Source organism: Mandrillus leucophaeus, unplaced genomic scaffold (genome assembly GCF_000951045.1).
Source record: "Mandrillus leucophaeus isolate KB7577 unplaced genomic scaffold, Mleu.le_1.0 Scaffold333, whole genome shotgun sequence".
NCBI classification, from domain to species: domain Eukaryota; kingdom Metazoa; phylum Chordata; class Mammalia; order Primates; family Cercopithecidae; genus Mandrillus; species Mandrillus leucophaeus.
Window position 1 is genome coordinate 3,201,177 of NW_012103510.1, and position 15,204 is coordinate 3,216,380.

Below are 15,204 nucleotides of genomic sequence, written 5' to 3' on the forward strand. Positions count from 1 at the left end.
TCTTCAAAGGCACAAAACATCCTGACTCCATAAAAGAGGTGGGGACTTAGATGGAACAGAACAGAATCCCTGCCCCCTCTGCAGCTGTGCGCCCTCCGGCCAAGCTGTATGGTCCCTCTGAGCCTCATCCACCTGGAAAATGTTCTTGAGGATCTGCCATGTGCCAACCAGGGCAAAAGGCCCAGGGATACAAGACTGAGCCATAAAGAACCTGCCCTGTGGACTTTGCAGTCTGGCCTCAGTTTCCCCATAGTAATAACTTTGATCCTGGCCACATTTCTGTGAATATTAAATGCCTGACAAAGCCCTGTGAGGAAGGTTTGCAAGCCATAAAGCCCTGGGTAAATCCTGGCTGGAAAACAGCCACCCACTCAGTGCTGCTGCCTCCAACTCAGCAGGGAGTTTACCTTCCAATGCCCCAGACCAGAGCCAAGAGGACAAGTCCTCACTCAAGAACCCCAGTAGCAGCTGCTGAGCAGAACCTCCAGGGTTAAGAAGGCTAGAAAGGCCCCGAATTGTGACATCACGAGAAGGTGCTCCAATCCAACCATCTAGACGGAAGATCATGATCATTCCTCACCATGGCCATGGCTGTGGCTAGCCAGGGCCACCCCCACCAAGCCTGAACAAAGCCATGTTACAAGGAGCAGGCTGTGGACAGGCCCCAAAGAGGGTTAACCAGTGCTTCCTGTGGGGGAGCGGTTTCTTTCCACAACCACCTGCTGTGAATCACTCCTTTGACACCTCCCTGCCCACTGAGGATGGAGTTTAGACTGACACACAGGATCTTCTCCATGGGTCCAGGGCTGCGCCCGCTGAGGACTGAGCTTAGCCTGACACAGAGGATCTTCTCCATGCGTCCAGGGCTGTGCTGTCCAATGCGGCAGCCACTAGCCTTGAGGGGCTATTTAAGTTCACATTTAAATTCATTCAAATAAAATATATCTTAAAAGGCAGTCTCTGAGTCCCAGTGGTCACCTTCTAAGCCACAGGTTCCCAGAAGGGACAATGCAGACACAGAACATTTCCATCATCAGAAAGTTCTACTGGTCAGCACAGTCTAGAGGTCCTTTCCACAGCCCCTTCTTCTTCCCATTCTACAGGGGGGGACCTAGCAGTCTTTTCAAAAGAGGCAGGTGTCAATGACTGCCAGGGAAGTTCTAAATCCATTTGCAAGTTTAAGCAGCTACAGTTTTGGGGATGTGGGAAGAGGAGAGAGAACCATGGAGCGAGAGCTTGTCAGGAGTGAGGGCCTGTGCTGGTGTCTCTGTAGGGTCGCTCATTAGGTCCCGCTACTCTACAAATGGGGAATGCCCTCCTCCTCATCCCTCTCTAACTCCTGCACCCTCCTGTCACCTTTCCTTCAGGGTCCAGTCGGCCCAGCTGTTGCCCAGTACAGAAAGGTTCTGACTCAGGCTTGGGAAACCCCAAGGACTCCACACTTTGAACAGCACCCAAGAGGTTCGGATGTAGGTGGTCCTCGGCCACACCGAGTCCTCCCCAACCCCACACCCTCTGGCTGCTGTCTTCTCTCTCCACTCCTTCTGGCAAACCTTCTCCATAGAGTTGCCTACACACGTTGTTTCCTCATCTGTCATTCACTTTTAAAATGTATCACCTTTTTGAAAAATACAAAAAGTAGCACATGCTCACTTTTTTAAGTCAAACAACCTAAAAATGTACAAAATGAAAAGTGAAATTCTCTACTCCTCAGGGAAACAGTCCTTGACAGTGTACTCTTCCAGCTCTTTCTCTATGCCCCTGCAGATACATAGCGACACAGGCCTGCATAGACTTTCGCACACTGTAAGAAACAGGACCACAGCCTATGAATGTTTGGCACTTGCTTTGCTCATTCAGCAGTGTTTCAGGGTCTCTTTCCTGTCAGCAAGAGAGGACCTTACTCGCTGGGCTTTCACCAGTTGCAGAGAGCTCAATGAGAAGTCCACACCACTGTTACCTTGTACCCTAGGGATGGATGTTTGAATTGTCACAAACTTTTCATTCTTCCAAATGCAGCCATGAATATTCTTGTAAGTATGTGCTTCTGCTCCCCTGCACATGTTTCTCAGTCCCTTCGTGAGCCACCCAAGTCTCACCTCTGCTGTCACTTCACCAAGACAGTTCCTGCCAGACCTAACTGTGACCACCAGGATCCTAAACTCAAGGAACACATCTCAGTCCTTTTCTATAACTCCGCTCCCTCTTCAAGAGACCACCTACTCTCTGGTAGACTGTGTGGATGGCCCCCAGTGAATCCCACTTCCCAGTATTTATGCCCCTGTGTAGTTCTTTCCCCTAAATCTGAGCTGGACCTGTGACTTGCTTTAATGAAGAGAATGTGTTTTTGCTAATTCCAGGCCTAAACCTTAAAAAGTCCTGGCAGTTTTTGTTTCCATACTCTTGGGAAAGACAGCCACCATGTAAATCGGATTACCCTGAGACTGCCATACTGTGAGGAAGCCCAAGCTACCCACGAGGTGAGGCCAACTAGAAGAGAACTGAAGCCCCAGACATGTCACCCAATTGGAGCTACTGCAGTCAGACCCTTGCTGTCAGAGCCACCCTAACTGTGCCGCATGGAGCCACAGACAATTTAACCCTCCCAGGCTCTGCCCAAAGTGCATACTCTCAAGCAAGTCATACAGTGATCAAGTCACTAATTTTTTGACTTTTTTTTTTTTACAGCAGTAGAAACAAAACCTTCTCCTTTCCTTTAATGCATTTGAGAGGAGGAAGCAGAAGGCAGGAGAGGTCATAACAGACACCTCATAGCTAAGCTGGATGCACCCCCAGGCTCAGGGTTCCCAGCACAGCATTGTGTCCAACCCCTGACAACTCAGCCATGTCTGTCTTTCTCCTGGGATGAAGCTGCTGCTGTTGGCTTCTCAGGGGAGAAGCCATGGGGCCCCCCCCATGGGACTGCTCATCCCCTTCATTCCCTAAGCAAAGGGAGTGAGCCAGCAGCAAGAACCCACAGCATCCTTGGGAGCACTGACCCAGGTCCAAAAGTCAACAAACCAAACAGCTCAGAAAGCACAGAGAGGTCAGGAAAGTTGCCCTAGGTCACACTGCTAGTGAGAAGTACAGCCAGGGCTCAAAACCAGGCAATCAGGCTCAGGGCCTGCACCAGTGACCCACACTAGTGTTTCTCTAACACTCTGATTATGACCTATAGTAAGAATTATATTTTACAATGTGCCTCTGCTGTAGATAGATAGATATAGATATATGTGTATGGGTTTGGGTATAGGTGTGTGTGAAGTGTGTGTATACATTTTTTTTAACTAGAACAAAAAATTACATAAAACAATATTTACTCTTACTATATATAATGTTTTCTCATATTTTTACTCTTTTCTATTTCATTTTGGTCACTAAATTGATGTCATGAACAATGAATGGGGCTGAGACATACAGTTGGAAAAAAAAAAAAAAACTCACCTAAACTGATTTAAGATGGCTCTAAAATCACACTGATCTGAATTTGAATCTTGCTGAAGCAAGATTCCACTTCCAAGTCAAGGGGCCTTGGGCAAGATGGTTGACTTCTTTAAAGCCTCAGTTTCCCTATGGGTAAGATGGGCATAATAATAACAGCTGCCTCATAACGGTGCTCTGAGAAGCCAGCACTATGAACAGTGCTTGGCCCAGAGCCTGGCACACAGCAGACATGCAGCAAGCAGCAGCTACACTGTTACCACCTCCTCCTCGGGCTGCTGCTCCGAGGCTCAGCACGGGGCCATGCACACAGTGGGCAGCTCACGGGCACATTGAGCCTGCAGCCACTGAGAAAGCAGGCACGTACCCAGGACCAGCTGAGGCAGTGGGTACCTTTGGACTTTCCAGGGCAGGGAGCAAGCAGAGAAAGTCCCCAGTGCCCGCTGAAAAGGCAACTTTGTTCCTGGATTATAGTAGTTCTCTTCAATCATCTTTTTGCCTTTGAAGGGGGAAAGAAGGGTAAAACAACAAAGTCAGGGTCAAAAACTGTCCTGGAACAAGGCTCCCTCTGGAAACCAGGCATGGAATGAGCATGGCACCACACACCAGCACCCCCAAATCCACTCAGTGGAGCCACCGCAAGCCAAGGCCTCTGAGTGAGGGGCCCACCATCCCACACAGCCTTCTGAAGTTAGGAAAACATCCTCCGGCCTGAGTCCATTAGCAAGGCTGTGGCCTGAGGGAAGACAGCCCCATCCTGCTAACAGGGTCCTTTTATGCTCTACCTCCCCCCTCCCCAGGGCCCCAGCTCTATGCTCAAGGCCAGCAGGCTTGGGCAGCCCAGCAAGCCAGCCAATCCGCTCCAGGGTGACACTATTTCTTGTGACTGAGAGGTTCTCCTCCCTACCTCTTCCAATCTGACCAGAAAGCTGGAGTCCAGACACCAGTAACACTTCATAGAAGACTTGCAGTGAGGAGACAAGGCCTCGTGACAGGATGCAACATACAGTGGTACCACCCAGCCCAGCAGGCACTGCCCACTCCCCACCGCTGCACCACATAGTTCTGCTGTTACACCTCAGAGACTGGAATGTGGTTCCAAGCCAGACACCGAGAAGGCGGCTAAAGACTTTCTCTGTGTACCAACCCTGCATGCCTCCTGGCCTTTGCACATTCCATGCCCTCTGCCTGTAATACTTTTAATAAACCTTTCATCACCTAGCTATTTCCTATTTATTCTTTGGGTCTTAACAACTTATGCATCACTCCCTAATCCGAAGTAGAATCCTCCCTTATTCTCCTTCCCCATCCTTTTCCTTCACCACACTTAGCACACTGGTACCACACTTAGCACACATCCGGGTGATCACTAGCAAACAACACTGGCAAGCTGCGAGAGAAGGGGTGACATCTTCTTTATTCTTTAACTTGCTGAAATGAACCCATTTCTACCCTTAAAACAACTCCATGAGGTAGGAACCATTACTCTACCCATTCTACAGATGTGAAAACTGAGAATCAGAGATGAGCCATCACTTGGCCCCACCGTGCTGGGGAGAGGTGCAGCTGGGACTTGGACCCAGGAAGTCTGATTCTATAAGTTCTAAGCACACCTCTGGCACCTTCTATGGGCACATGCTGGTCTTCAGCATAAAGTCTCCCAGCCCACATCTTTTGTTTGTTTGTTTGTTTGAAACAGAGTATCACTCTTGTCACCCAGGCTGGAGTGCAATGGCATGATCTTGGCTCACTGCAACCTCCATCTCCTGGGTTCAAGCAATTCTCCTGCCTCGGCCTCCCAGATAGCTGGGATTACAGGTGACTGCACCATGCCCGGCTTTTTTTTTTTTTTTTCAGTAGAGGCAGGGTTTCCTCATGTTGGCCAGGCTGGTCTCGACCTCAGATGATCCGCCCATCTCGGCCTCCCATCCCAGCCCACATCTTTACTTACCCTTCCTGTGCCTCCCACATTGCTCTCCCACCAGACTGAAATATACTGTGCACAGCTTCCTGGCACTAAGGCTTTGCTTGGCCTGCACTCTCTGCCTTGGATGCAGCCTGAGTCCAGCTCTCCCTGGCTGGGCTAGTGACTCTAACTTGCTGGGCCGGCCTCCTCATCTATGTGATAGCGGAATAATACCTAAGGCAGTTGTGAGGATTCTACAAGAGAATGCATTATGTATTAGGCACAATGTTTAGTGCATATGATACTCACTCGTGTGTCCTTTTATCACTAACATACTACTTCTCTACCACCACCACCATCAGAATCTTAAAGGTCTAAATCAGCAAACACAAGCCAGAGTACTACAGGCCAAATCCAGTCGTCTGAGTCACCCAAAAAAAGTGTTTTCTAAAAATTTTAATTGGTTAACAATAATTTTTTAAATTGGAAAAGTTTCACATAAAAATCCAGACAGCTGGATTTTCTTAATGATCAGCCCATGTGGCAACACCAGGGTCATATTCCCACATGGCAGTGATTGGCTGGGGTTGAGTGGCACTGCCCCCTTGAGGCAGGGTGTGTGTTCCCCAAGGGTCACCCCGGTTCCCACCCCTCTCAGATGTCTCCCACTGAGCCTGTGGCATTCATTCATATGACCTCTCTGGCCCCTGTAGGTCCTTAAGTTTCTAACCCCTGATCTCAGTCCTACCACTCTTCAAATCCCTACTCACATGCCCATCTCCTTCAAAAAAACCCTCCCCAACCTCCACAGCCCTGTGCTTCCCTTATGGTTTTATACTTTAACAGTTAACTTGCACTGAGTATTTCATGCAAAGATCCAAAGTGAAATATTAGCCTATCAAATGCGGTCACATTTAAAAGAATAATCTATCATGACAAAGAATTTTGCAGGGCCAAGAAGGTTGCACTAGGAAATCCAGCAATGTAAATCAAGCATACAAATCACACACCACGTTAGCAAAGAATGATCCATTTCATCTGCATCCCAACAGCATGTGACAAAATTCAATAATTATTCCTGATTTTACAAAGCTCAGAAAGCCAGGAGTTGAAGGAAGCTTTCTTAAACAAAAAGTATCATACTTGGTAGCTGTTAAATAGAGTATGAGAGATTCTAACCAATGCAATAAGAGAAGAAAAATTGATGAAAGGCAATAGGGACAGCTTAGTTCCACTCTCACAGAGGCAAAAACTATGTCCTAGTCCTCACAATTTCCACAACACCCTAAGCACAGCACGTGGGATAGAGAAAGCAGTCAAATATTTGTGGAATGAATAACACCCTGGATCAGTTCTGACCCCTGGTACATGTTCTCAAAACATCCAGTACTTTTTGGAGGCACATATCACAACTTAAACTGCACAACTTGTTTATGAAAATATTTCTGTTTTCCTATGAGATGCTAACTTCCATGAAATCAAGGCCTTCACTCTAGGTATCAAGCATTTCTAGGTGTCCCTGGCCTAAAGCAGGTACTCAATGCCTGCTGCAACAGACACAGGGGCCTACTGGAGGGTGCGGGGTGGGAGGAGGCTGAAGATCTAAAACTACCTATTGGGTACTGTGCTTATTACCTGGGGGATGAAATAACCTGCACACGAATCTCCTGTGACACACAATTTACCTATATAACAAACCTGTACATGTACTCTGAACCTAAAATAAAAGTTAAAAAATATATATAGGGCTGGGCACAGTGGCTCACACCTGCAATCCCAGCACTTTGGGAGGCCAAGGCAGGAGGATCATTTGAGGCCAGGAGTTCAAGACCAGCCTGGGCAACATAGTGAGTCCCTGTCTCTAAATTTAAAAAAAAAAAACCCTACTGCAGATGCATGAATGAATGCACTCAATAGACAGTGCTAAATTGCCATGATTTTATTCTACTTCTCAGCTGGAGAATCTGAAGCCCAGGCAGGGAGTCTTTGGTTGAGGCCACACCAATGTGAAGCCCTCTCAATACCCTGGTGTCCTCTGAAAGGCATCAGCCACACACAAGGCCACACACATGCCACAGCCCATGTGACTTAACAAGTAAGGGAAGCGAAGCCCAGACCCATGCCTCAGAGCCCTCTAAACAAACACATCCAGGACCCACCCCGGCGGGCCACGCCGCCACCACTCTGAGGCTGGGGATGACTTCAGTGCGGAGACCTGAGGCTTTCCTCCCAGAGCCCCACGACTGGTGCCCACACGGCTAAACAGCTCCCTTCTGCCTTCCCAGGAAGCTATCAAAGAATTACTTATGTCTCTGGAAGTGCTTGTTTAGAGAAGGTTCTCCACCCCACCTGGGCTTGGCAGGAGCGCAGCCTCACCAGGCTGCCCTTCGGGGCTGCTCAGGCTTGCCTCCAGCCCCTGGAGGAGCTCGGTCATCCTTCACGCAGAGAGTCGAAGCCATGAAGCAGCGGGAAGCTTCCCAGGATAAACGGAGCAGGGTGACATCAAAGTCCTCCTTCCAGATTAAACAACTGAGGCCTTCAACTCTCGCTGGCGTTCCTTCCAGGATATTCTGGGCTCCTGCCTCAGTTCTCCCTCCGACGGAATGGCAGATATTTTGTTTGTGAGAGACTGAATTTTTTTCCTTCCTCAGGGAGAGGAGGAGGAGGAGGAGGAGGGGGAAGGGAGGTGGGGAGGGAGAAGAAGAGAAAGAATGTCTGTGAGAGACAAGAGCGGCAAAAAGAACACGTGTGAGTGGGCAAGAGAGAGGGAAGGCAGGGAGGCAGCCGGAAGTGCCTGGTTTGGAATTCAACAAGTGATGTGAAAAATCCAAAAGCATCTAAATCCAAGCATGTTGTGATTCACAGCCATGGGGCGAGGCTGCAGGACCCCCGAGCTAGGAGGATTCCAGAGCACCTGGCTCACCAGTGCCAGGGGGGGCTGCACATCCTGTCTCAGACAGCCTTGCTCAGCCCACATGGGGGACCCTCTTTCCATAGGCACAGGCACGCTGCAGCTCTGGGGCACGATGAGCTCTCTCTGGGGTTCCCTGGTCACTCCCTCTTGTTCCCTGGTCCCTGAAGTGCCTCCTTCTTGAGGAGCAATCCCACCCCACAGGTCCCCCGTAGCCCTGACAGCTGGGCTTGCAGTCCTGCGGCTAGCCTCCTCCCCAACACGACAGCAGGGCCACCCACCCAAATAGGCCAAGTTGTGCCCCCAAGGACCTGTCCGTGACACAGGGGCAGCACGCTGACTGCCCGCCCTGCTCCACCCGACATACCTGTCCAGAGGGACAGACAGGTAACTCAGATGTGCCAAGAGCCACCAACGTGCGAGGCTTTCCACAGACAGTGCCAGGAACGACTTCCAGTTCCCACAGGCTGCAGAGCCACTTGGAGGCCACATTCCCTTCTTGATTACCCACTTGATTCCACACAGAAGCCTCCTGGCAACCCCCCACCCCATCTTACAAGGGCAGCTTGAGCCTGGGGCCTTGGTCAGCTCTTCCCCCAATCTCCAACTCCTTCCTCCTCTTTCCTCAGCCTCAGTGGCCCGTCCTACCCCCTCCCTCCCAGAGTGCCTCTGTGTAGTCCTAGGAATGGGCCTGGGTGCTCACTGCTGCTTTGTCCCCTTCATCAGACTGGAAGCCGCAGGAGGGCAGGAACCACGTCTCTCTTATTCTCCACTGTATTCCCAGAGCCTGGCCCAGTTAGGGACTTATTAACTCATAATTAATAACAAGGCCAAGTGTAGTGGCTCAATGTGTAATCCTAGCACTTTGGGAGGTTGACGTGGGAGGATGGTTTCAGGTCAGGAGTTCAATCCAGCCTGGGCAACAAAGCGAGACCCAATTGCTACGAAAAAATAAAAATAAATTAGCCAGACACAGTGGCATGCACCTGTAGTCCCAGCTACTCGGGAGGCTGAGGCAGGAGGATCAATGTGAGGCTGCAGTGAGCTATGATGACGCCACTGCACCCCAGCCTGGGTGGTAGAGTGAAACTGTCTCTAAAAAAAAATAATAAACAAAGAATTATTGATAACAATTTATATTAATTCATTAAGCTGAGTACCTGAAAGAAAAGGCCTGGTTCTACCCTTCCACTCCAAACAGGAGGACCTGGGAAAAGATGGAATTTGGAAGCAGGAATTAAAGGGAAGAAGCTGATCAGGGAAGCTGGGGAAAAAGGAGGCAGGGAGGGTGTCTTCATTTATTTCTTCTTTTTTTGCTGCTGACAGTTCAGCCTTGATGTTTCATGCCCTCATGGAGATGGTTTGATCCCAGAGTGTACCTGAGCTTCCTGGTACAAACAGCAACACTGTCCATCGATTCGTCCATCCCTACCTTCCAACATCCCCACTGGGCGAGCAGAGGAAACATCCCCTGAGTTCTAGGACCTTGCAGGACCCATAGCAGGTGCCTCCTGGATTTGATTTCCCCCAGGTTGCCTACAAAAATGTGAATGAAGAGGGTGCTCCTGGGCTCTAGAGAACAGAAGGCATGCATAGTCTGGGTCAGGGGCATCCGGCCTCCTTCCCCAAGAAGAAAAGTCTCAAAGTGAGGACAAGACACTCCTCGAAGCCTCTACCAGAGACCACATCACAAAGACCCATTAAAGCACTAAGAAGATGACACCCATGGCCGCCACCCACCCATCCTGTGGGACCTATGGAAAACCAGAAGGTCCCTCCAGTCCCCGGCACTCTGCCCAGCCCAAGCTCTCCCAGCCTCTGCTTCCCACCCCCCAGGAGGAAAGACAGTGCCCAGGCTGAGCCAGGCAGCTGGCCCTGGTGCCTGTGAGTAGACGGGACCCTCCCTGGAGAACTCGAAAATGCCAGTGAGCAAAGCCCAAACACCTCCACCCTGAGTCCTTCTCCAGCCTTAAAGCAAATCGTCTTTTAATCCTGAAACACCAAATATTTAATTTATGCTCTACCTCAAATGTCAAGCCCACCTCCCAGCACATAGCTTTGAAACCACGTAAAGAAGCCTAACACTTTCCATATGGTAAAGACATGGGGCCTTTTAATTGTGCCAACTGGTATCATTCAAGGGTAATTCCCTTGGAATCCGGCGCTCGGGCAACAGCTGGGCCAGCCTCCAATCTCATCACCCAACCCCACATGTCCCCATGGGACATGTAAGCCTGCACCCTCCTCATCTTCTCCAAATATCCAAATGTACTAGGTGCCCCCAGCCAAATTACCAAACTGCCTGGCAGCCGCCTTTGATCCAGAGGCGGGCTTGCCTGCACCATGGCTCTCAGCCTATTTCGTCGGGCAGCTCTGCTGTACAAGAACAAAAGGGCCAATCGGGGCCGTGGGGAGGAGATTGTTTTAAATCTGGTTGTACATATTTACAATCGGCCTGTGAGTGTATACAGAGGCACACAGGTCTTCACCAAGTGTCTCCCACCTGATACCTGAGTCCCCTGCACTATTTAATCAATCTATTAAGCTTTTTCACTTGTCCATTCTATTTTCCACACCCAGTGTTTCCAATTGGTTTTCTTCTCTAACTGCCTGTTGCTGCTTCATGTTTCCAGCATCCTCCGTTGTCTCTCTGAGTTTATGATGCTTATTTTGCTTTCTAATTCTGTTTAACACAGTGTTCTCTGGCGTGTGTGCTGGTCAGTTTATTGCTTCTCTTCCACAGTACTCGTGTGCCTCCCATTTCTCATTCCTTTTCTCCTATGAGTCCATATTCCCTTGGACTTGCTCATGTCCCCATGGAAAGGGCAAAAGCCCAGCCCTTGGCCTGCATCCCTCCAAGTGAGCCTGCCATGAGAGTGGGGCAGGCAGAGAGCCTCTGGTGCTCTTATCCCAGCCCTATCACTCCCTGTTTGTAGGCCCCCATCTCCAACCCTACAAATGTCTTCAGTGAATCTCCCAGTAGGTTAACTTCCTTCCCAGGTTCAACGGTTATAATCCCATCATAACCCGCCAGGGATGAAAATATTATACCCATTTTGCAGATGAGCTAATTAAGGTATACAAGGGTAAAATGGTTTGCACAGGTGACAAATAACTAGGACAGAGCCTGACCTCATTTATTTCTGTATTTAAGAGGGCAGGCTTAGTTTAATGCCAGCATGGTCACCCTTTCACATCTCAGGACCCTGTGTGCAACTTGGACTCATCTGGGACATTTCCCAAGTTCATCAGATCCCGTCAGGAAGGAAGAGGGCAAACAGGGGCCATCCTGCTTCTGCCTGCCCCACGACTGGCTCATCTCGAAGCACTCCCTCTCTGGGAGTTTTGTATGCAGCACCCTCCAGGCGGATGCCCTGGCACAGGGCTTCTCTACACATGGCTTCTCCTAGAAACTGCTCCAGAAAGGGAGAAACACACAGTCCACACCAGCGGGCTGTCAACACTACAAGGTTATGGGGAGGATTAAGATAATGTAAGCAAAGTGCTTGACACATATAGGCACTTAATAAATACTAGTTATTATTGCAATAACAGTAATATCAGTTGGATGAGCCACTGTGTCTCCAGCCACTTAGTTGACAGGCCACATAAACGACTGGAGGCAGAGACTAGCCCCAAAACAGGCTTGGGGTTGGTGGGAGGACCTCTGCCAGCCCTTGGAAACCAGCAGACTTTGCAGCCCACGCCCTCCTACATCCTGATAATATCATGGAAGAACCTACCAGCTACCCCTTCGGCACCAGAGGGAATCGAGGAAATGAACTAGCCTGAGGGTTGCCCATTGCTGTCCTGTTCAATAGCTCAGTGCTTCCCAAACTGAACAGTGCATTCCGTTCCCACATTCACAATTTTGACCACTTGTACTTAATATTTTTCTCTGAATCGACTTCACATTAGACTCTTTTTTAACTTAGCTTCATCCTAAGCAATAATATCTGCAAAATCATGGGTTTGATGTCCTAGCTATTTTTTTTTCTGGTTAAAAAAAAAAAAAGATAACTATTAAGATTTAAAATGTTCATCCAGGTACCACCTGAAATCACCTGGAGGACGCCTGGAGTGCTGTTCCACACCCTGGACTCCCCCTGAAGGTCTGACTCCTTATCACTACCTCTGCAGACACACTGGCTGGGCCATCTGGGGCCAAGGTTGGTGAAAACCCAGGCGTCTGGGTCCCCAGCAGCAAGAACAACTCCCAAGGAGACAGAGGCCGGCCCCCTGCTTAACATCTTTGATGGCTGGGGCCCACCCTCCAACCACCTGACACATGTCACGCCAACGGCTCTGAGCCTCACATCTTCAAAAGTACTTTGAACAAACATTAATGACCTCTCAGCATTTCTCTGAGAGAGGGGGCGAGGGAGGGAGGGGGACAGGCACCATCCCATGCTGTCCTCAGCTAGGGGAAGAAACCAGGCAACAGAATTCCGTGACTTCACCAAAGCCACAGACTTAAGCTGGGGCCCCCTCCCCATCCTCCCTCACTTCCCCCAATGGTAACTTTTACTGGCCTGCATTCCTCTCGCTGGGAACACTACTATTTAATTAAAAACGACAGACTTTTGTTTTCCTCTCCCTCTTGCCTCCTCCCTCCCATCCTCCCAGACTGGATGCCAAGGAGACCCACCAAAAACATGCGGGTAACATTTGTTATGGCTTTGAAGATAAAAGTCAATTGAAGTAAGCCCTCGTTGTATTTCAAGTTTTCCCTCTAGCACGGAGCAAGCTGCCTGGCAGTTCAGAAAAAAAAGAAAAAGGAGGGACTGCAAATAAATGTCATTCTGCAGGAATACTTTGTAAAAATAAACAGGCTGAAAAAACCCAAAACTTGATTAATGGAAATCCACTCAGTGGGCCTCTGTCTGGAGCTGCAAATGCATTTGTTCATATGGCTAAATTAGACCATTTTCGTTGGTCTTTAAATAAATAAGTAGATCAAAAACTAGAAAGGGCAGGAGAAGAAGGGAAGGTTTGTAGTTCTGTTTTTAAAGGGCCTCAACTGCAGTGCCCCCCACCCACCAAGATTTGACCTTTACTAGGGGACAGCAGCTTCAAGTCCGACCAAGCCAACAGAAGACAGAGAAGCCCCCAGTTAAGCAGTGGTGGTGGAGGAGGACAGGGGAGCTTCTCCCAGGCCCAGAGGTTATTTCATCCACACACAGGAACTGACTTTATCCACAGGTCCACCTCCCGACACCAGCACTGCAAGCAGGCTGCCAGGTCCCACCACCCAAATACACACACATCTGAAGTCTCCACTGGCCTCTCCCCAGCCCATGGATAAGACCAAAGAACTAACCAGACCTGAGACTCAGTCTATTCCCCCTCTAAGTTTAAAAAAAAAAAAATTAAATGTCACATCAAAAAGTTGATTCATCCTTTGATCCTAGGCTTGCGCGAGTTCCACGCAGACCGCCTGAAAGCCCCGTGCAGAGTTCCGGAGCTCACAGGACATCTGTGAACGCCAAGTCCCAGGCCAGGAGCTGGGGCTGGACTCACTCATTCCCATCACACTTAGTGCTCCTCCACGAATTCCAGCCTCAGGGACCCATGGGGTGAAGGCTCAGGGCTGTGCCCAGGCTACAGTAGAATGAGGCCCTCTCTCTCATGTGCCAAGTAAGAGGTCTGCCAGGTCTCAGTCCCCCTAGATCTGCCACCCAGAGGGCCGCCTGCTCTGCTGGGGTTCCTGTACAGGTGGCACTGATGAATGCCACAGACAATCAGAACATATTCAGATCCTGGGGCTAGCACAGCTCTACCCTCCACCCACACACCCCAATACCGCCCTCTCCCTAGCCCCTACTCCACCTCCACCTTTGAATGCTGGTGGCAGAAACAAGGTAGAAGTCAGAGCAGGTCCCCAGATCCCTCCGGTACAGACATGCTTCCCCATCAACTGGACCTTCACCACCTCCCCACCTAGGACCTTTCCCCCAGGCAGCCCTCTGCCTCCAGCTGGGCACTTCAAGGTTCTCCAAGGCATCCGGGAAGAGGGTCGCGTTGGTGGGGCAGGGGGCAGCTGAGAAGAGATTTTTAGACCCAGAAGCTGTGCAGGAAAGTGCTCAAAGTTGGGGTGCATGGGTTTGGGGACCCATCTCTGAGGCTGAAAGGAGGCCAGGAGGTGGGGCAGGGTGGGGAATCATACCCGGGTGCCTCGGCCTATGGTGCCCGCCAACCGCAGCTGTCGGGGTCCTGAGACACCGCCCGGGCAGCGCTGTCTCCCGATCCACTCCTCGATGCCCTTCCGAGCCCAGGCAGCGCTCACGGCGAAGCTGTCACCTGGGGCGGGGACGACATGAAGCCCCTGAGTCTGGCTCCGGGTACCAAAACTTACCCCCGCGGAGGGAAGGAGGCGCGGTGGGAGGCGAAGGGCCATGGCACGGCAGCCAGGAGGGGGTTCGCGGGCTGAGGCAGGAGCCAAGAGAGGGACGCGGGTAAGTAAAGGGGGGTTCAGCGAAGCCCCAGGAGCGAGGAGACAGAAGAGGGCAAGAGGGGTGAGCAGTACCCCTGGAGGACGGGTTTGGGGATCAGACCAGGGAGCGCTGGTGGCCAAGACTGCAGAGGAGAGGGCTGGGGGTCAGGAGAGGGGCCGCAGTAGGTGCAGGAGCCAGGATACGGGAGAAGGCGCCGGGGGGCAGGAAGAGGGGGCAGGGTCTTGCGGAGAGGTGCTCGGGGGTCTGAGGAGAGGGAGCCCTGGGAGCCGAGGGCAGGGACGCGGGAGGGGGAGGGGTTGAGGGTCAGCGGTGGTAGCGCAGGACCGCGGGGAGCGGGTAGAAGGGACAGAGGAGGGGGCGCGAAGGCTGCTCCGGGAGCGGGCTTGGGGAGCCGGTGGCCGGAACTGGGGCTTGGGGGTGGCCCTGGTCATAAGACCTGGTGGGCTGGGCCGTTCTGCTGCGGCCGCGGTGTCCCCCGCGTCCATCCCCGA

At 50.9% G+C, this 15,204-nt stretch overlaps 1 protein-coding gene across 1 annotated transcript in view; it reads right to left on the reverse strand.

Annotated features, from left to right (window-relative positions):
• NKD1 (naked cuticle homolog 1 (Drosophila)) overlaps nt 1-15,198 on the reverse strand; it is a 95,350-nt gene extending 80,152 nt beyond the window's left edge. Inside the window, exons 1-2 of the mRNA XM_011988656.1 lie at nt 14,994-15,198; nt 14,425-14,558 (exon numbers count right to left, since the gene is read on the reverse strand). Coding sequence (XP_011844046.1) covers nt 14,425-14,558; nt 14,994-15,198 — 339 coding nt within the window. The remainder of the gene's footprint in view (nt 1-14,424; nt 14,559-14,993) is intronic.
• Between the last annotated feature and the right edge of the window lie 6 nt (nt 15,199-15,204).